This window comes from Anomaloglossus baeobatrachus, chromosome 3 (genome assembly GCF_048569485.1).
Source record: "Anomaloglossus baeobatrachus isolate aAnoBae1 chromosome 3, aAnoBae1.hap1, whole genome shotgun sequence".
Classification (NCBI taxonomy): Eukaryota; Metazoa; Chordata; class Amphibia; order Anura; family Aromobatidae; genus Anomaloglossus; species Anomaloglossus baeobatrachus.
Window position 1 is genome coordinate 604,663,676 of NC_134355.1, and position 22,830 is coordinate 604,686,505.

A 22,830-nucleotide genomic window follows, 5' to 3' on the forward strand; every position below is an offset into this window, starting at 1 on the left:
AAGATTACCAGACTAACGCTGATTGGGTCTCCATGTTGTGTGTTGCCTGTAGCAGTAGGGCTCCCAGAGTGGCAGGCATGCTGCCATCTGACGGGCTAAACAGAAAAGCAGTTTTACCTGTAGCATGAGGTACGAGTGCTCCCAGCACAGCAGCCCTAAACCGGTCACTGACCCACCCACCTCTTAATTTTAACTCAATTTGAAAGCCATAAATTCTGTGCCAGGCTGTCACGCTAGGTATGGGGAAGTATGGGGAAGTACCAAGTGAGCCATGAAAGGTAAGGGAAGAGGAAAGGTGAGTCTAAGTAAGGAAGAGATGATGACCCCTGACCAAACCTACAGATGGACCCTGGGATCCATAACCACCCTAGATAGGTTCCGCACCTTTGCGCCGAGCCGGATACCTGACCCTAGGTATGCCTCGTACTGGACTCTAAATAGGGAACGTATGGGATGATCGTTTCTTCAACCCCATTAAACGCTAAAGGAAAACACAAGTTGAACACATGGGAGAAAAAGCATGAACTACTTATCCACAGATGTCACAGGCAGGAGTTTAGCAAGCTTCAGCAATGATACTACAGATGAAAGCAAGCCACCTGTTTGCAACCAGACCTAGAAAGAACTGAATAATATCACCAGCACCTGTCCAGAGAAGAACGGAGTATTTAAGCACCAAGAGAATATTGATGATTAGCAGCTTAAAGGAAGGCGAGCTGCTGCTGCGTCCAAAAGCTGGAGATTAAAATCCATCAGGAAGGTAACTATAACAATGAATAATGACAGCAGGAACAATAGATAGTCAAGAAGCATTTTGCGTAGCCAAACGATGTGACCTTCTATTGCCAGAAACCACATGACTGTTTGCCACCCATGACACCTGCATGGCACAGACCCTGTGTGGTGCATGGCCCATGCCTAATGTCTGTGCAATGACACTATGGGTACTCTCAGTCAATTGATGAAACTGTCCTGGTGTCTGTCCCTAATTTTTGAAAATGTGGAGATTCTAAGTTGAGTCTCCAAGTCGTGTCTTGTCTGTAGTGGCAGGGGTCACAGAGGAACAAGCCTACTCCTGTCACTCATCCTCTTCTGCATTTGAAAGATGTAAATTCTAAGCCAGATCCTGTCTGGTGCATGGCCCATGCCTCTCTGCTACACTAAAACACTATGGGTACTGTGGAGCAATTGATAAAACTGTCCTGGTGTCTGCCCCTAATTTTTAGAATTGTGAAGACTCCAAGTTGGGTCTCCAAATTTAGTCTTGTGTCTAGTGGCAGGGGTCTCAGAAGAATAGGTCTACTCCTGTCACTCATCCTCCTCTTCATTTAAAAGCTGTAAATTCTGGGCCAGATCATATCTGGTGCATGATCCATGCGTCACTGCTGCGCCACAACACTATAGGTATTGTGGGGCAATTGATGCCACTGTCCTATTGTCTGCCCCTAATTCTTGGAAATTTGGAGACTCCAAGTTGGGTCTCAAAATTGGGTCTTGTATGTAGTGGCAGGGGTCTCAGAGCAACAGGTCTACTCATGTCACTCATCCACCTTTTCATTTGAAAGATGTAAATTCTGGGTCAGACCCTATCTGGTGCATGGCACAGGCCTGTCTGCTGTGCAAAGACACTATGGGTACCAAGGGGTAAATGATGAAACTGCCCTGGTGTCTACCCCAAATTTTGGAAAATTGGGATGGGGACTCCTATTTGGTGTCCTGGTTGTGTGTTGCCTGTTGCAGTAGAGCTCCCAGACTGGAAGGCATGCAGCTACCTTTCACTGACCTACCTCTCTTTCTATCTTTAATTGTGTCTAGCAATAACAGTCTATGAAGCTAATATTGATGCCACCTGAGTGTGGCTGAGCAGAAAAGCAATTTGCGCTGTTGCATGCGGTATGAGGGTCCCAGCCCCACCAGGCCTACACCTGTCACTCATCCACCTTGATATTTCTTATGTTAATAGTCTAGGAAGCTAATGTGCCACAACATTGTTACATCAGAGTAAAAAATATATTTTTTAAATTAATAAAAACTAGTTTTTTCCTTTGCAGAAATTCAAACCAAAGTGACAGAGAAATAGCTGCTTTAATGCAAGAAAAGAAAACTGTTTTGAGAACTGGAGAAAAATTAAAACTTATGACGCAAGATCTGAATAATAATTTATACAACACATCTATTCATCCCAATGGTAATGATTTGTATTATGTGGTTGTAAAGAAAATATGATCTAATTTATAACCAGTGGTAAAAGCTCAACATGACACAATAACTGATTTGTCAAGGTAGTAATTTATTAAGATGGGATCATATTTGTCACAAAAAATAATATCAAGTTGGGAATGTTTATGCAAAGATGTTTCTCTTTGTAAGAAAAAAAACAAGCGAATAACCTATTTTTTCTATAGTTTCAGACAATGGCAGGAGGGAAAGTTCCTATTTGTGCTGAACAGATTTAATGAAGTCAATTATTTTACATATAATATTCTTCTGCAATGTTAATGGCTTTTTTCAATAACACTATTGAAAATATTTACTGCATGCATAATTAAATAACCCAATACTGTGTGGTAAGAATGAAATGTCTGAACACCTACAACAAACAACACAATGGTGGATTGTTTGATGTAAGCTGCATCTATTATGTCTTTCATCAGCACAAAATGCTCTTAAAATATGGTGCTACAAGTTGTTTCAAATCAAAATTAACATATCTCAATCTAAAATTGAACAACAAAAAAAAACCATTACTCAAAATGGTATTTGTCACCAATTAGTTTAATTTACCTTACCACAAATACAAATAGAACTTCATTTGTGCTCCCGGACCGGCTAAACACCCACACAGGCTCTGCATCCAAATATCAAGCCAACTTTTACTAAAACTTGCCATATACGTGTGATAACTGTCAGCAGAACGTTCATTCTGCAGACCGACCCAACACATAAAATGAGCATCCTGTCTTTCAGATATTACCACAATCACCCGACTTATTTAATACTAGCTGTAGTACCCAGAGTTGCCCGGGATAGTAACCAAGTGTCTCTCTTACTCTGCCCCACTCTCTACCACTCTCTCTCTGTCTGTTTCTCTCTGTCTCTGAATGTCTGCATCTCTCTCTTTGCATCTGTGTGTGTGTGTGTGTGTGTGTGTGTGTGTGTCTCTCTCTCTATGTGTCTGTCCCTGTGTTTGTCTCTGTCTATCTCTGTATGTTTCTGTTTTTGTGTTGGTCTGTGTGTTTAAGTGTGTGTGTGTCTCTGTGTGTGTCTCTCTGTCTCTGTGTGTCTCTGTCTGTGTCTGTCTTTGTGTGTCTGTGTCTCTGTGTGTGTCACTGTGTCTGTGTCTTTGTGTCTGTTTCTGTGTGTGTGTGTGTGTGTGTCATTCTCTGTCTCTGTGTGTCTGTTTCTGTGTGTCTCTGTGTTTCTCTGTATCTCTGTGTCTGTCTCTGTGAGTCTCTGTCTCTGCGTGTCTCTGTCTCTGTGTGTCTCTGTGTATCTCTGTGTGTGTCTGTCTCTACCAATATCATATTGATTGACACATAGGCTGCCCTTTGTTGCCTATAGAAACCATTCAGAGCTCCTATTAATGACCTATAGCTCCCAGCTCCATTGACTTTAATGTAAGCAGGTTTTTTAGCGGATAACTGTAAAGCGCGGGGTTCAAATTTCCTCTCAAAACATAGTCTATGACGTTCCCTGAGTCAAATAAGGTGGTTGTGCAAAATTTTGTGATTGTAAATGCGACAGTGTGGATTCCTTTAGCGGACATACACACACACATGCATACACACACACACACACACACACACATACATACACACACACACATACATACATACGTACGTACACACACACACTCAGCTTTATATATTAGATGTGTGGGGCAATAAGATTAGAAAGAATTTGTGTAATTTACAAGAGGCTTCTAAAAAAAATTGAAACATACAGTTGAAACCAGAAATTTACATACACTATCTAAAAAGACACATCTGCAGGTTATTCTCACTATCTGACATGAAATTAGAATAAAACTTTTATGTTTTAGGTCAGTTAGGATTAAAAAATTATATCATGATTTCAATTGTGAATCCCTACAGTATATACCGCACCTATGCAGCTACATATGTCAATATGTCAAACAGGGTAATTCCCCTAGTGTAGTGCATAGGGCAAATCTATACATACTAAAATATAGGATGGCAAAATTACACCGTCCACGGCCCAGGCCCGACGCGCGTTTCATGTCCTTTCGCACATCTTATCTGACTTAATTAGAGACACACCTGTGGATGTATTTTAATGCACACCTGAAACACACTGCTTTTTTGTGTAGCATCATGGGAAACTCAAATGAAATCAGCCAAGATTTCAGAAACATAACTGTGGACTTGCACAAGTCTGATTCATCTTTGGGTGCAATATCCAGATACCTGAAGGTGCTGTGTTCATCTGTAAAACAATCACATGCAAGTACAAACAAGATGGGAATGTCCAGCCATCATACCGCTTAGGAAGGAGACAGGTTCTGTGTACAAGAGATGAACGTGCTTTGGCCAGACAAGTACATTTCAACCCAAGAACAAAAGCAAAAGACTTTGTGAAGATGCTGGCGGAAGCTGGTAAGATTGTGCCATTATCCACAGGGAAACGAATACTGTATGAACATGGGCTGAAATGCCACTCTGCCAGAAAGTACTCCAAAAGAAACATTAAAAAGCCAGATTAATGTTTGCAAATGCACACAGGAGCAAAGACCTTAATTTTTTGGAGACGTCCTGTGGTCTGATGAAACTAAAATTGAACTGTTTGGCCATAATGAGTATCACTACATTTGGAGAAAAATAGAGACGCTTTGAAGCCTAAGAACACAATCCTAACTGTGAAACACAGGGGTGGCAGCATCATGTTGTGGGGTTGTTTTGCTGCAGGAGGGACTGGTGCACTTCACAAAATAGATGGCATAATGAGGAAAGAAGATTATGTGGCAATACTGAAGCAATACCTCAAGACATCAGCCAGGAACTTACAGCTTTGGTGGAAATGGGTCTTCTAAATGGACAGTAATCCGAAGCATACTAACAAACCGGTTAAAAAGTGGCTTAAGGATAATAAAGTCAATGTTTTGGAGTGGCCTTTAGAAAACCCTGATCTCAATCCTATTGAAAATTTATGGGAAAAGCTAAAAAAGCCATTGCGAGCAAAGCAATCGTCAAACATGGCACAGTTACAGCAGTTCTGTCAGAAGGAATGGGTCCAAATTCCTACCAACTATTGTGAGAAGATTGTGGAAGGATATCCAAAACATTTGACCCAAGTCCTTTCAGTTTAAGGGCAATGGTACCAAAAACTAATGAAATGTATGTACATTTTTGACTTTGCAGAAAGTAATAAAATGTCTTAAAACATTCACTTATTATTATGGGATTTGGAAAATATAAATAATTTTGGTTCCTAATTGACCTAAAACGGGAAAGGTTTATTGTGATTTCATATTAAATAGTACAAAAAAACATGCAGACGTGTCTTTTCAGATAATGTAAGTAAACGTCTGGATTCAACTGTACATCCTGAGTGAAAATATGAATAATTATGGGACAGATAGCCCAAAAATAAGAAAAATATAAATTAATTTACTTATTGTTATAAGAACAATCAGGAAGAATGTAAAGATAACAGACCAGAAGATGCAACACAACAAGCAACAGGAGACATCCCAACATAACTGGGCTGACAAAGGCTTGACCCAAAATGTGCGTTGGGGCCTGGCACCACTCCAGAAGGAGGATACAAATACTGTGGCTTGTAACATTCATGGTCTCAAGGTTTGCGAGTAGAGGCGGCTCACTGACCCCAGCACCGCCTTCACCTACTCCAGGGATGAATATCCAACTGAAATGCATTGTTGCACTGAGACCTGTCAGGTCCCTGCACTGCAATACATACCACCGGCCAAACAGAGGCCAGCACCTTACGTCAGGGGTACCATGACTGGAGGGAGCATGGCAGTGATGTCACTCATCACCATAGGATGAACGCCGATGTCAGCTGCCTGCCACTATGCCAGCTACAAAGGAGAATACCGTGAGATGTGTGACCATAAGAAGGCAAGAAGCATGTTTTTTTATGTATTTCAGGCAGAATAGGGACTAAAAATACCAGGAAGGAGCCTAGAATAAGGATAATATACTAATAAGGGGCCCAGCATGAGGACATATTTACGTGGATGGGAGACACTTTTACCAAGATAAGAGAAATATTTCCCATGAAGAGGCTCAGAATGGGGGACATATATACCAAGATGGGGGACATATTTACCAGGAAGGGGCTCAGTATGCGGGACATATATACAAAAATGGGTGACATACAGTATATACCAGTAAGGGGTCCTGGATAATGACATATATACCGGAATGGGGGACAAATTTACTAGGAAGGGACTCTGGATGGGAAACATATATACCATGATGGATACATATTTACCAGGAAAGGGCCCAGGCAGGGGGCATATATACTGTACAAGGATAGGGAACATATTACCTCCTTACCAGAATGAGGCCTAAGATGGGGGACACATATACCAGCATGGGGACACATACACCAGGATGGTGTACATATTTAACAGGAAGGGGCCCAGGACTGGGGAGATATATACCTGGATGGAGGACATATTTACCAGGATAGGTTACATATTTCTCAGGATAGGGGACATATTTACCAGGAAAGGGCCAGGATGGGGGTCATAAGTACATTAATGAGGACATTACCACATACTGAAGGAGAAGGGACTAGTGCAGCATATGTCTTTAACCCTCCGTCACATACAATATCGGTTCTAGTGAGTTCACATACAATGTGACTGTCAGGCGCAGGCTAGAAAAATACCTATAATATCTAATGTTTGCAATTTCAGTGCTCTAAAAGTGATCAGTGACCTTCATAGGGATGTAATAAAAGAGACTACACATAATCAGGTGCAAAAAAACCCCATTTACTTAACATAAAGCTAATAACTCTGAAGTGCAAACATTTCAAAACTCCCGCCAAATAGTCCCCAGTTCGACTCTGTCAAAAAACTCTACAAAGAAAATGTATGGAAACAAACTTAATTTTACCTTAAGTACTATTAAACACATATTCAATCAGAATTAGATCCTGAAGTTTCCCCAGAAAAATTACACTTGCAGAGCATGTGATGAATAAAAACATAAAATACCAACCTTATTGAGTGTGACGTGTTCACATACAATGAGCCTGAGAGATTAGCGCCGTTATATCTGTCCTCCTGAAGCTCTGCAATCCAACTATGGTATGAGGTTTCACAGAGCTGCTAGAGACAGGAGACTGCCTGGAGGGAGGGGATTTCCTCACAATCTGGTGAGAAAGGAGAAATGAAAGTAAAAGAGATGTGCCTGTCAGGCCTATTGTACGTGACGGAGGGTTAAAGGATTTAGAATGCTACATCTGACCAACATGCAGGCAAGGGGCAAGTCCAAATTTTGCACTGGGGTCCATTGTACTCTAATTATTCTACTGCAGGTACTATTTAATATGTAGTTGTATGTTAATTATATCTTGTTATATTTAGCACTTTTCTAACTTATCTTTAACCTATGTACAGATTTCTGTTTTCCCCATGTCCATTGCTTCTATTTGAGATATCATTGTACATCATTAATGACTGTGTAACTTCTCAATTACTATTTCAATTTACCTTTTTGTGAACTGAACATTTAACTAACTTGGTACTTTTAATTGCCACAAAATCATCTCACCAACAAATGGGTTAAAATAAAAAAAAAGTGGACAACCCCTTTAATTTTCAACTAGAGATGAGCAGAAAAGACAAAAAATTTTATATGCCAGATTGCGCATATTTTCCTGGGAAATCTGATTCACTGAGAAGGTATCCTCTACAAATGTAATGTCCCTTATTATGCTCAGAAATCTCTCCAGACTCCAGAGCATCAGCAATATAAGATGTAAAAATAAAAAAAAATTGTTATACCTGTACTCACTGCTCACCTCACTGGCCTTTTTGCTCCTATTGTCAATCATCAGGTCCTCACTGAATCTTCAGATAGCTGCTGCTCGCACTGAAATCCCTGCTCATTTGTATGCCAGGGCATGGCACATGCATTGAAGCCATTACCTCTTGTGCAGAATCCTCAAGGACCTCATCAAAGACAGAAGTCCTGGCCTAGCCTGAGAGGCCCAAAGATTTCACCGCGAGCAGTGGCAATATGAAGATGTAGGGAGAGGTGAGTGTTGAGATGAGTATAAGTATTTTTTAGCATTTTTTAACATTTTGGTTGATTGTAACAATTCCAAAAAATGACAGTCGGCATGCTGAATTCACACAGAAGCAACTTAAGGCTGTGTCCGCACTTTCTGTTTCCACCTGCTTTTCAGCTGCTTTTCAGGTCCGTTTTGAACTGCAGAGTTTTCATGCCAAAAGGCATGCGTTTTGATTTTCCAGCAAAGTCTATGGAAAATGGGAATTTCTTGTCCGAACTTTGCATTTCCAAATGCTGCGTTTAATTTGCATAATTTTGGGCAAAAACCATGCGTTCAATGAAGCAGCATGTCAATTGTTTTTGCCATTTTGCTGCATTCTACACCCATTGAAATCAATGAGTTGTAGTAAATCGCTGCCAAAATGTGAAGCAGTGTACTTCGATTGCATTATTATTGCGATCCACATGTTTTTATTTAACATAACAGAGGCAGGTCTTTCGTCTCTCTCTGTCGGTCGGTCTGTCGGTCGGTCTCTCTCTATGTCTCTATCTCTCTCTCTGTCCATGTCGGTCTCTCCCTCCCACCGCCTCTCTCATACTCACCGTTCCACGATCACCGGTGCGGCGCTGCACGGTGTTCACACTGTGGCAGCTTCTTCTCTTTTGAAAATGCCGGCCGCTCATTAATCCATCTTGTATTCCCTGCTTCCCCTGCCTACCGGGGCCTATGATTGGCTGCAGTCTGACACGCACCCACGCTGAGTGACAGCTGTCTCACTGCAACCAATCACAGCCGCAGGTGGGCGGGTCTATATCGAGTAGTAAAAAAAATAAATAAATGAAAAAAAAACGACGTGCGGTTTTCCCCCATTTGGATGCCAGCCAGGGTAAAGCCACACGGCTGAAGGCTGATATTCTCAGGATGGAGAGCTCCACGTTATGGGGAGCTCTCCAGCCTAACAATATCAGCCAGCAGCCGCCCGGAATTGCCGCATCCATTAGATGCGACAGTCCCGGGACTTTACCGGCTCATCCCGAATTGCCCTGGTGCGGTGGCAAACGGGGTAATAAGGAGTTAATGGCAGCAGCCCATAGCTGCCACTAAGTCCTAGGTTCATCATAGCAGGCGTCTCCCCGAGATACCTTTCATGATGAACCTGTAAGTTAAAGTAAATAAACACACACATCCAAAAAATCCTTTATTTGTAATGAAAGACAAAGAAACACCCTCTTTCACCACTTTATTAATCTGTCAAAAACACCTCCAGGTCCGACGTAATCCACGCAAGGTCCCACGACGCTTCCAGCTCTGCTACATCGGAAGCGGACAGGAGCGGCAGTAGAACACCACCGCTCCTGTGAGCTCCATGCAACAACTGAAGTGAGTCGTGCGATCACCTGTGCTGTCACTGAGGTTACTCGCGGCCACCGCTCTCAGGTGGAGGACTGGAGCTGTGACCGCGAGTAACCTGAGTGAAAGCACAGCTGATCGCGTGGCTCACTGCAGTGACTCAGGGGATTTGCGATCACAGGTGAGTCCTTCACGTGTGACCGCAAATCAAGCCGCGGCACACGCACAGAGCAATGAAGTCAAGTGAAGTTCATCCGAGTTCATTCTGATCGCGCGGCACTGTCCTGCAGCAAGCCATGACAGTGACAGTGCGGTCCCACTCAGCTCTGCTGCAAGTCTATGGGGATGCTGCAGAGCCGAGTGGGTGCGTACTGTGAAAAATGTGCGTTCTGGATTCTTTTCCCACTCTGTCTATGGCAGAGAAAGCATCCAGAACGCATGAATTCTCTCCAGGAATGTCCGCACTTTGCGTTCTGCTGAATGCATCTCAGAACGCAGCTTTATCGGCTGCGTTCTGAGACACACACACAGTGACTTACACACTACAGAATTGAACTGCAAAGTGCGCACATAGCCTAAGGCGGGCTTTGCACGTTGCGACATTGCAAGCCGATGCTGCAATGTCGCACGCGATAGTCCCCGCCCCCGTCGCAGGTACGATATCTTGTGATACCTGGCGTAGCGAAAATTATCGCTACGCCAGCTTCACATGCACTCACCTGCCCTGCGACCGTCGCTCTGGCCGGTGACCCGCCTCCTTCCTAAGGGGGCGGGTTGTGCGGCGTCATAGCGACGTCACACGGCAGGCGGCCAATAGCGGCGGAGGGGCGGAGATGAGCAGGATGTAAACATCCCGCCCACCTCCTTCCTTCCGTAGAGCCAGCGGCGGCAGGTAAGGTGAAGTTCCTCGCTCCTGCGGCGTAACACACAGCGATGTGTGCCGCCGCAGGAACGAGGAACAGCATCGTACCATCGCTGCAGCAAAATTATGGAAAAGTCGGAGCTTGCAACGATGATACGATAACGATGCTTTTGCGCTCGTTTATCGTATCATCGAGGATTTACACACTATGACATCGCGAGTGACGCCGGATGTGCGTCACTTTTGATTTGACCTCACCGACCTCGCACCTGCGATGTCGTAGTGTGCAAAGCCGCCCTAAAAGTCATTTTTTGTAAATTCAAGCGGAATTCAATTCTTCTGAGAATTATTTGCTCATACCTAGTCTCAACAAATTGGGGAGTTACCCATCTGAAAAGTAGAGCTGTTAGGATTCACATATTATAAACCATTCCGTGAAACAAATAGAATAGTTTTATTTTCATGAGCTTTAAAGGTATAGCCTGTGGCATAGAGCCCCATCACATTACGTTTTTTACCTACGTTCACTGGCCCCATTGGAGCTTCCGTCCAAACACCCCTGCAAAACGGGTTTTGGTTGCAAGTGCAGACGAGGCCATTGACTATAAAGGAGCAGACGGAGTCAGCGTGTGCTCTTTCTTGCACAATTTTCAGGTGTATACGCTTTCTGCAGGCGGACACCCAGACCCCCGTTTTGCGGGGGTGTTCGGATGGAAGCGCCGATGGGACCACTGAACGTAAGTAAAAACACAATGTGAAACCAACCTTAGAATGTACATCCTGTAACCCTGACCTCTCTCCTATGAACCCTGCCTTACGGAGTTGAGGATCAGCATCTGAGATATTTTTTACATATGGTGATGGGTGACTGTACTATAAGAAGAAGATCTGTAACACACAAATATGCAAAAAATTGAAACTGAGTTCAATAATGTAAAATATTTATTTTTAGAGATTCCACATCACATTCTCAGTATTATTGCCAATAAGACCGGTTGTGTTGTTCCATACAACCCACCACCTTGTACGAATACTTGCCAGGATTTAAAGTACAGATTAATCACTGGAGCCTGCAATAACAGGTGAGCGGCACTGCAAATGTCTGTGTGTTATAAATATGAGATAAAAGAAAACTCCCATTATGGTACATGTAAATCTTTTCCCATTATTTCCATAGATAGGTAGAGTTTTCCATAGATAGATAGATGATGAACATTAAGGTGCTATTGAACAAGGAGATGTTATCAGTTTTCTAATGTCAAGCTGCTTAAAATGTGGCAAAATGTTTGTGGAACTCAAAGTTTAGCCCCAATATTAAAACTGTTGCCATTTTTACACCATATCCGGCCAGCTCCACAAACGTTTGGGCGGCGTGTGAAGATGCTTATCCATCAAATTCATCTTAATTTATACTATAAATACATTAAACACTAGCCCCTGGCCAAGGCGCCATTTCTGGCAGAGGTGCACGCCATTTGTAAGATGCTCCTAATTCATTAAGAAATAATGTAGTCTGCAAACTACCTGTCATCAGGAAACTGGAGGGCTTTCTTCTCCACTGGCTGTTTACAGTTTCGGTATCCTTAAGATGATGATACTGTTAGGAATTTTTCAAGCCGATGCGACTCACAGCTGGTACAGCCCATCTGGCCAGATCAGTAAGGTTGCCCCTAGCTTACATAGCTTACATGTTTCCGTAAGACCATGTAATATAAGCTCCACCTTCAAAGGGAAATTATAACAAAAGATGTACCTGTATGTTTAGAGGAGTTTGTAAGAATTAACTCCATTTGTCGAAGATGGCTTCTTCTCCTCCTCCCCCATCTCATTTATTATGTAACAGTTCCAGCCCTGCTTCCTTATTATCTTCTTCTTTGCACCACTGAGGCTGGATATCATGTTTTTTCCTTCTGCTCCAACATTCGGCCCCCTCATTGATGTCTGCCTATGTTCTCTACTTTATTGTTTACTTACTGTGTTTCTCCTTTGCTCTACTTTTTGCTTTCAAAATTCTCCTTTTCTCCCCCTGCTCCTATAGTTCTGAGGATTCTCTTATTCAACTCCTACCACCTCTTGCAAACCTGATCTAGTTATTAGTAGGGGTATGGCCAACTGATAATCCTCATGCACAGCTCCTTGGCCTCTATTAACAATACAAGGATCAAAGGAAGGTGGGGTAAAATAATGTGATGTAAGATAGAAGGATTTAGTTCTGCACCACCACATTATACCTTAACAGGTGCTGGGAAGGAGAAGGTCCACTCAGGTCCTCCAAATAGAAAACTGGCCGAGGGTGCTCGTCTTGAAAAAAGGAATGAGTTGCCAATAGATAATCCACAAGATAGAAGAAGCGACACAGTCCACGGTATAACCAGAAATTCTTGCTTTATTCCAAAAGGTGCATGAAAATTGCGAGAGAGGAGCCGGGTGCAGGCCCTCTACAGACCGTCTTTTACCATTTTAATGCACCTTTTGGAACAAAGCAAGAATTTTTGGTTATACCATGGACTGTGCCGCTTCTTCTGATCTTCTGGATTGTAAATTAATGTTATTCACCATACAAATACAATTATGGAGTGATAGATCCACACTGGATCAGCCCACCAGGAATCTATCGGATGAGACAGATTGTCAGACTGGGCAGACAACAAGACGTTCACAGCCTCACTCAACACAACTGATTTGAGCGAGGCCACACAAGTCTAGTTGGAATGTGGTCGGGAGTATCACACACTTCTAGTCACATGACCACTGGGTCTCACGGTTGACACCAGAGAGTCCTCACAATGCATGTGAAAATTCAACAAATCTGCAGGCAATTACAATGACTAAAGTTAAGATAAAAAACTCACTGCTGCATTGTCTGTGATCCCGCTCTTGTATTCCTTTTTCAGGGAGACCGGAAAGCCCATCAGCCCCAACGAGGCAATAGTAGTAAATAAAAAACAAGAAAATTCTGATGATTAAATACAATCTTCAATTTATTATAAATTCATAAAATCCATAGTCATTGTCAGGGAAAGCAGTCAACGTTGACGCGTTTCAACCATTGTGGTCTTAATTGTAACATTGGTCAACCACAATGGTTGAAACGCGTCAACATTGACTGTTTTCCAAGACAATGATTATGGATTTTATGAATTTATAATAAGATTTTATGGAATCACCGGAATTTTCTTGTTTTTGAATTACAATGACTGGTGACTTTTGTAAAAATCCTGGACAACCCATTTAATGAGGTTACTTGTACTGTGAGCGGTGGCCATACTTGGTCCATCTTAAACCCTGATTTAACTGCAAAAGAATCTAAAAACTTTTGCAAGTAATAATATAGTTCTGGTAATTAGCAGAACTAATATTACCATGCACAGTACCTCGCTTATTATTTATGCACTCTGCTGCTAATGAAATGAAAGGCATTACTCAGCATCCCATAATGACATTGCTAAACAATAAGCTCATTTTTTAATATGGGTCTAACAAATTTGGAAAACATTAACCAGATTAATTTGTAAATGTTTAAAAAATTAGAATAAATTTAATTGACCAAATCCTTTTGTAAATGATTAAAACATCAGAAATTCATCATTTTAATCTGTTTTTAAACATTTCCTTTTTTTGTTCTTATATAAACAAGATCAATCACATCAGCAACGAGACGGTATCTGGGATTTTGGTGATTTTCCAGCATTTGTTTTATAGTTTGTATAGTTCTCATAATAAAATGATTGTGCTTTACTTAGATATAAATAAGTAAGGCATATTTATAAATTAGATTGTTTAAGAATTTCTATAGAAATGCAATCCATTTAACAAAAAAAAATGAAGGAACATTACAATGAGTGTCCATTTAAGTGGGAAACATATAAAACAGTAGCCCAGTGGTTAAGTGCTTAACACAATACCCAAAATTCAGACGCCCCAGAGACCAATGTTCAAATTTAGTTTATATTTGACTTAGAACTTTTGGAAACAACTGCATCGCGTGAAAGGGCTTCATTGTAGGTGCTCAGCAGGTAGGCGTTTGCTACTCACCATTTTATCAGCAGGGAATGCAGAACATTGGAGAAGAATTACATTATGTTAAATACACATTTCTTCTAAAATTGTTTTGCTTAAAATACCAACTTTACCATAAAAAAACATTCATTTTTCTAAAATAAAATCTATCCCATAATGGTAAAAACATGCTACAGTAGATTATGTCATTCTGTGGCCGATATGCAGTTCTCAGCAGGGGTTGTTGAACATTGGACACGTCTGCTCAGCTCCGGTAAATTTTTATATCCTAATATTCAAATTGTCTCTCCAGGAAAGGAGACAAACTCTAGCGCCACCTATTGGAAGTAGCAATCCTAAAAGTCACAAGCGGCCTTCTGACAAGCCTTTTCATATGACCTAGGATATATGCCAGATCAGAATCCCAATTTGCAGACACGGTGTTTCGGGGTGATTGCCCCTCGTCAGTGCAAAGTTTGGGTAACTGATCTGGCTTATGAGAAGCTTTGTGGGGATCACGGGGGAAGACTATTCTCCTGACAAACCAGTCTGCCTGTCAGTGGTGAGGAGTCTTATAGCTGCAATGCCCCTCTGGGAATTTTTCAAATTGTCTCTCCAGGAAAGGAGACAAACTCTAGCGCCACCAATTGGAAGTAGCAATCCTAAAAGTCACAAGTGGCCTTTTAACAAGCCTTTTCTCATGACCTAGGATATATGCCAGATCAGAATCCCAATTTGCAGACACGGTGTTAAAAAACAATCGGTGGAAGTGTTAGGTCTTAGACCCCCAACGCTTTGATATTGATGATTCAATGGGGTGATCATCAGTGTAAGATGCCAGGACGATCCCTTTAACTTTTCTTATCATTATATTTAAGATACTTTTAGTATATCCCAAAAGTGAGTACATCACTCACATTTTAGTAAATATTTTATTACATCTTTACGTGGGACAATACTGAAGATCTGACACTCTGATACAATGTAAAGCAGTCAGTGTACAGCTTGTATAAGGTTGGAGCCACACGAGGATTACTGCAATCCCCTCGCAGGACACTCGGCTCATGCTGGCAGTACAGCAGAGTCGAGTGTCATGCGAGTGTCCCTGCGACTGAGGTCTGACCGTGTGAGCGGACCTCAGTAGCGGGGGGCAGGCCGGCACTGAGGAGGGTAGGGATTTATCTCCCTCTCTCCTCCGTTGCCGGCTATTGCCATTCTCGCACTGCACTCGCAGTACACCGGTGTACCGTGAGTGCAGTGCGATTTTTCTCTCACCCCTTACACTTGAATGGGTGCGAGAGAAAGAGTCTCGCATTACAGTCACAGCATGCTGCGATTGTTTTCTTGGTCCGATTAGGCCTGAGAAAATTATCGCTCATGGGTGCTGACACCGGCTAGTATTGGTCCGAGTGGAGTGCGATTTTTTTTATCACACTCCACTCGCACCGATTTTCATACCGTGTGGCTTAGGCCTTACCGTGTAAATTTGGTGTGAGCTATAAATAAGGGGTACTTTAAATGCTGCAACATCGCTCAAGTGATGTCATTGGGGTCACGGTGTTTGTGACGCACATCCGGCACCGTTAGCGACAAGTGACAGGCTGGAGCGACCTAAAACGATCACAAAAAAGGACAAAAATGGCACCACATTAGCTTCATCAGGGAGGGATGTCTTCTCTCCCTCCCTGATGAAGCTAATGTGGTGCACAGGCCCCCTATAGCGAAACACGTGTTGGTGGGTTAGGGGGAACTCCTCTTCCTGGGATCTGGCTGTCTGGGCTCCTGCTACTGACATCTGCACGATTGCACTTTACTGGTGGGTACTTATATCTAATGGTGGCTATCATGCCCTGTGAGTTAGGGTATTTATGCATATGACACTTTAAGAACATTTGGCATGCAGGCACCCTGCTATGGAAATATATGTGTGTCGCCCTGGGCAAGCCAGGGGACACAGATAACAACACCACTACACCCCACACTCCAGGTAGGCACACCTGCTAACCAGAAATCCTTGTTGCCTCCCTCCAGGAGTCTGTGATGCACACCAGGGGGTGGGCCAGGCGGTTGGCTCCGCCCACCAAGGAGCTCACAACTCTGGAGGCAGGAAGTTACCAGGCAGAAAGCTCAGGGGACATGAAGGAGTGAGGAGCAGATTAGCCCAGGCAGGGGCTAGAGTAAACAGAGAAGTGAAAGTGGTGAAAGTAAAGAAGCAAAGTGACAGAAGGACAGAAAGCCTGAGAGCCCAGCTGTGTGTAGGGCTAGAACAGCAAGGTCAGCGACGGCGGTGACTGTCCGGAGTGGGACAGTTCGGAAGTTCCTGGAAGGACCCCGTTGGCTGTGTGCCCGGTGGTCTGGAGCAGTGTTCCGAAGGACAGTCAGCACCAGGGCAGGGGCCTCTCGGACCCCGGCAAGGCTAGGAGTCGCCCAATTTGCCGAATCCGTCAGTGACGGGGACGCAGATCCCCCAACAACAAAGTCCCGATTGACGGCAACAGCCCGACCATTAACGGGGAGACACCGCCACCGCCAAGGCACCAGTTTCCCCAGGGCCAGCGCCTGCGGGCAAAGTGTAGAGCTCCTCCGGCCCAGATTGCAGTCGGGGAGCGGGTAACCGGAGGGAATCCACCGATACCACCAGACCACACAGGTGCAAGGAAGAGAGAAGTCACCGCCACCTACCGGGAGTGCAGGTGCAGCCGTCTGTGGGACCGTCCTACCAGCCGTTGGTTTACCGTACAAACTGTGTCCGTGTCAGGCTGAGTGAGTACCATAGTGCCGCAAGGCACAGCGCTGCCCCCGCGTCCCTGCGCCCTCCAGGCCCTACACTTTACATCTCTTCACCGGGCCCCGGGATCACCAACCCCTACCCACGGAGGGGCAACGCAACACCTGGCTGCTCCCATCACCATCCCCGGGACCCTCACACTGAGCAGCGGTGGTGCCATCACCACAACCGTGGGTGGCGTCACGAACTATAATCCCAACAAACAACCCCCTTTTCACTCACGGGCGAGGAGTGCCGCTCGAGACACCCCGGGATCCGGCCCGCAGCTCGAGCCACCAGGAGCAACTGCCGGACCCGAGCAGAAGGGGTGAGCGCGGTGTGCTGACACCCTCCTCCCCGCCCGCGACAACTTGGCATCACGAACAGGATCTTACCGCTCTGCCGTCAGGTAGAGGTGCGCCTTGTTACCGCCGGAGGCATCCGGCGGAAAAATTTGAGAAGCCGCCATCTTTGGCGCGAAAAGTTCCCGCTCGAGCGTCTTCTCGAGCAGTAGAAGCGCGGAGGCCAAAACCCCGCCCCGAGAGAGGAGGGGCCGGAAAGAGCTAAGGGGGACGAGATGGCGGCTGGACGCATGTAAGTGTGGCGTCGCAACAAACACACTGGGACTCCCCCGGTCCGTTGACCCTAATGGAAAATGTCCGCTACACCTAGTCCGGCAGAGACTACCGAGCCGGTGTCCGGAACAGCGGCATGGCTAAGGGCCCGGGCGGCGGGGATCTGCCGCCACTATCGGAGTCAGATTGACGGGTTGATGGAGCAGTGGGCCGCGGAGGTGGAAGCGCTAGTTGCTGTGGCCCGAGTGTATGGAGTGGAGGCTGTGATGGAGGAGCTGGAGAATGACCCACGCCCCTGTGTCCCCGAGGGACCGGTCGCTGCGGCTGAGGGGCCCGGCCTGCCCCTGGCTCCTGTGTTACCTCCGTCCTACGCACTCGCGTGCTGCACCGCACCTGGCCCATCGGGTGTGCCTCCCTCTGTGACTGCGGCAGGGGCAGAAGATAGCGACTCCGGGCCTGACACTGCGCCTGTGTCGGAAGAAGAGGAGGAGGTCGTTGCCCTGACCGGCATGGAGGCCACTTATATTCCCCGAACCGGAGGCAACGGGTATCGGGCGGCCCTTCCGCGCCGTGCTTGCCATGCACTGGAGGGGCTGGTGGCCGTGTCCTTCCGCCCCGAGCCGGGTGAGGAGGACGAAAACACCCAGTAGGGCAGCGGATGCCCGTCGCACCGTCCCCCGTTGGGACCACCACTGAGTTGTTTGTTGTTTGAAAGTTTTGAAAAATGAAAAATGATTTACCGAAGTTTACCTGATTGTCTGCAGTGATTAGCAACCGGCAGGAGCCGGCACCGTTGTCCCCGTGGGGACCGTTTAAAATGCATGGGAACTATCCATGGACAAGCCCGTGAACTCTGCAGGGCAACCACAAACGTTAGTGGCTTGTAAATATGTTGGGTACCGTTACCGTTTCCGCAATGCCGCCTCCGGAGAGGCAGGTTGGAGGGAGGGCCCTGAGCAGAGCAGGCCAGGGCCCAGCCACCAAAGGGACCGGTGGCTACCCTCTGGAAGGCAAGGACAGATCCCGCTCGGGTGACTTGTGCTGGACTGTGGGTCAAGGGGTGCTGCCTGGGTTTAGGGGCAGCATCAGGGCCAGGTTGCTTGGGTGGGAGAGAGCGGAAACCGTGACCGTACACCGTTGAAACGTTAAAATTAAAATGTGCCTCCCGTCTTGGGAAGAGTTGATTGAAAATGCTTATGTTATGTTTAACCCTGTTATCCCCCTTTTTACAGAAAAATAAAACCGGTGTAGGACGGCAGCCCGCGGACGGTCTGCATTTTGCTAAGGGGGAATGTGTCGCCCTGGGCAAGCCAGGGGACACAGATAACAACACCACTACACCCCACACTCCAGGTAGGCACACCTGCTAACCAGAAATCCTTGTTGCCTCCCTCCAGGAGTCTGTGATGCACACCAGGGGGTGGGCCAGGCGGTTGGCTCCGCCCACCAAGGAGCTCACAACTCTGGAGGCAGGAAGTTACCAGGCAGAAAGCTCAGGGGACATGAAGGAGTGAGGAGCAGATTAGCCCAGGCAGGGGCTAGAGTAAACAGAGAAGTGAAAGTGGTGAAAGTAAAGAAGCAAAGTGACAGAAGGACAGAAAGCCTGAGAGCCCAGCTGTGTGTAGGGCTAGAACAGCAAGGTCAGCGACGGCGGTGACTGTCCGGAGTGGGACAGTTCGGAAGTTCCTGGAAGGACCCCGTTGGCTGTGTGCCCGGTGGTCTGGAGCAGTGTTCCGAAGGACAGTCAGCACCAGGGCAGGGGCCTCTCGGACCCCGGCAAGGCTAGGAGTCGCCCAATTTGCCGAATCCGTCAGTGACGGGGACGCAGATCCCCCAACAACAAAGTCCCGATTGACGGCAACAGCCCGACCATTAACGGGGAGACACCGCCACCGCCAAGGCACCAGTTTCCCCAGGGCCAGCGCCTGCGGGCAAAGTGTAGAGCTCCTCCGGCCCAGATTGCAGTCGGGGAGCGGGTAACCGGAGGGAATCCACCGATACCACTAGACCACACAGGTGCAAGGAAGAGAGAAGTCACCGCCACCTACCGGGAGTGCAGGTGCAGCCGTCTGTGGGACCGTCCTACCAGCCGTTGGTTTACCGTACAAACTGTGTCCGTGTCAGGCTGAGTGAGTACCATAGTGCCGCAAGGCACAGCGCTGCCCCCGCGTCCCTGCGCCCTCCAGGCCCTACACTTTACATCTCTTCACCGGGCCCCGGGATCACCAACCCCTACCCACGGAGGGGCAACGCAACACCTGGCTGCTCCCATCACCATCCCCGGGACCCTCACACTGAGCAGCGGTGGTGCCATCACCACAACCGTGGGTGGCGTCACGAACTATAATCCCAACAAACAACCCCCTTTTCACTCACGGGCGAGGAGTGCCGCTCGAGACACCCCGGGATCCGGCCCGCAGCTCGAGCCACCAGGAGCAACTGCCGGACCCGAGCAGAAGGGGTGAGCGCGGTGTGCTGACACCCTCCTCCCCGCCCGCGACATATGCACTGACACTTTAATATAGCATTTTTTGCCTGTAGCCTTTACATTCTTTACCCCACTGGTATTTATCATCTTTATGTACCTATACTTTTCCATCAGATTAATGCATTACATGTGCCTGCACCCAGCTCCCATGTTTGTATGTTTTTAATCACTTAACGTTTTATGCATATCTACTTGAACCCCTTTTGTTCCCCTTTTTTGACAATAAAATATTTGCACCATTTATTCCTCTCTTCTCCTGTTTATTATATGTTTGTATGGAATTTGTGCTTGCAGCATGTGACCCACGGGTGGCACTTTGACCGCAGTTATGACCAGTATGGTATCATGGAGTTTTTCTAATTTAACCCTGTAATCTCTGAAGCAATGCTGGCAGCACTCATACATCTATTTTAAAAAGACAACCTCTGGATATGATGCTGAGCACGTGCACTCAACTTCTTTGGTAGACCATGGCGAGGTTTGTTCTCAGTAAATTTTGTATTGTTAAACTGCTGTATGGTCTTGGACACCACGCTGCAGCTCAATTTTAGGGTGGTGGCAATTGACTTATAGCCTAGGCCATATTTATGTAGAGCAACAATTCTTTTTTCAGATCCTCAGAGAATTCTTTGCCATGAAGTGCCATGTTGAGAGATAACATCAAATGTAACACACCTGCTCTCCAGTCACACCTGAGACCTTGTAACACTCATGAGTTCCATGACACTGGGAAAGGAAAGTGGCTAATTGGGCACAATTTGGCTATTTTCACTCAGGGGTGTTCTCGCTTTTATTGCCAGCGGTTTAGACATTAATGGCTATGTGTTGAGTTATTTAGAGGGCACCAAATTTGCACTGTTATATAGGCTGTGCACTGACTATTTTACATTGTATCAAAGTGTCCTATCTTTAGTATTGTCCAATGAAAAGTTCTAATAAAATTTTTACAAAAATTTGAGGGGTGCATTCACATTCTCTATGTTACGAATCGGCGCTGCCATAGCCACAAGCAGCCTGCTGCGGTTCCTGTTGCGTCCAGGCGCCGGCCGCCATTTTTGGCCGTGCCTTGGGTTGTCCAGCTGGCTGCTTCTTCCTCCACGTCTAAGTGTGAAGAGGCGGCTAGTGCGCATGCGCGAGCCGATTTACCCCAGCCAGAGCCCAAGTCCAGTGTTTCGCTTAGTGAGCATGTTCAGCCTGATAGTGCCATTTCTGAGGCTAAGTCCTCGGTTCAGGCTACTGAGCATGCTCCTACACTTAGTGCAAAAAGCCTATTTGCAAAGGTACTTGGACATCGTGCCATGTCTAAGTCCTGTGTTGTGCCTACTGAGCATGCTCAGGCAAATAGTCTGATTTCCGAGACTGTTGTTCAGGCTACTGTGCATGCTCAGGCACTTAGTGCATCAGAGGCTAGGGCTGGTAAGGACCTCACTGGGCATGTCCGTGAGGTGGTAGGCTCTGATAAGCCGACGCACATCAGGTGCCCTGATGATGTGGCCACTCTGGACTGGCTCACGGGGGCCTGCCCCTATGACACGGCACCTCACCATTGGTCGTCAGACAATGACTGGTGAAGTGTTTGGGGCGTGGCTGCCATGAGGTCATCAATGACTTGGCGGTTCCGGATAGGCCGCTGGTGACATCGCTGATAACATGGCACTCTGCTATTGGACCTTAGTGGTTCCACCCTGGGTTTGGGGCGGACCCAGGTTATAAAAGGGGCTGGAGACAACATGGAGGTGTGCAGTCTTCACTTAGAGTTCTTGGTGGCATAAGCTTTGTTGGAAGCGGTAGGTAGGGCTAACGATGCCTGTCACGCCAAGATTCGTGGCTCAGCACATCATGGTCAGGCACTATGCTTCCTTGCTGCCATTCCAATGGTGCTATAGCAGTCCAGTGACATTAACTTGGCTGTGACTGCTGCGTTACTTGTCCGGTTGTGTCCTTTACGCACACGGACAGCATACCTGCTGCATCACTTGCCCGAGAGTGCCCTCTACGCACACGGACAGTGTACCTGCTGCGCCACCTGTCTGGTTGTGCCCTCTACGTGCACGGACAGCGTATCCCAGATCCCCTATGGAGTTAACAAGGTGTTCCTGGATTGGGTGTGTGAACCCTATTTCCCTCTTGGCTTCCCAGTCAAATGCTACTGGTGTGACTACCTGGTCTGACGTGTCCTTCACACATGTGACCAGTCGAGTGGTGACCAGAAACACTAATTCTAGGACCACTAGGCATGACGTGTCTTACACACGTGGCCGACAGGGCGCAGTCGCAGCGGTCTTCTCGGTCAACGCTAACTGGTTACCATCCAACCTGACGTGTTCCCTACACACGTGGTCAGAGTAGCGCCCGCTCCACCGAAACGTTAACTGGGTTGTCGTCCGGTTTGACGTGTCCCTACACACGTGACCGGTTCCCAGGTCTCTTGGGTTTTCTATGAGTCATCAGCTCTATAGTCTCCGCCTAACCCACAGGGTTGCCAGCAGCTTCATTGCCATCTGGAGCACGATAAGCCCCGACTGGCGATTGGGATATATACCCCCTTGTCCTAATC

General features: G+C 46.2%; 1 protein-coding gene across 1 annotated transcript in view; it reads left to right on the plus strand.

Moving 5' to 3' along the window:
- The first annotated feature begins 249 nt into the window (after positions 1–249).
- TPO (thyroid peroxidase) overlaps positions 250–22,830 on the plus strand; it is a 230,903-nt gene continuing 208,322 nt past the window's right edge. Inside the window, exons 1-3 of the mRNA XM_075341562.1 lie at positions 250–278; positions 2,052–2,188; positions 11,397–11,526. Of these exons, the coding sequence (XP_075197677.1) occupies positions 250–278; positions 2,052–2,188; positions 11,397–11,526 (296 nt within the window). The remainder of the gene's footprint in view (positions 279–2,051; positions 2,189–11,396; positions 11,527–22,830) is intronic.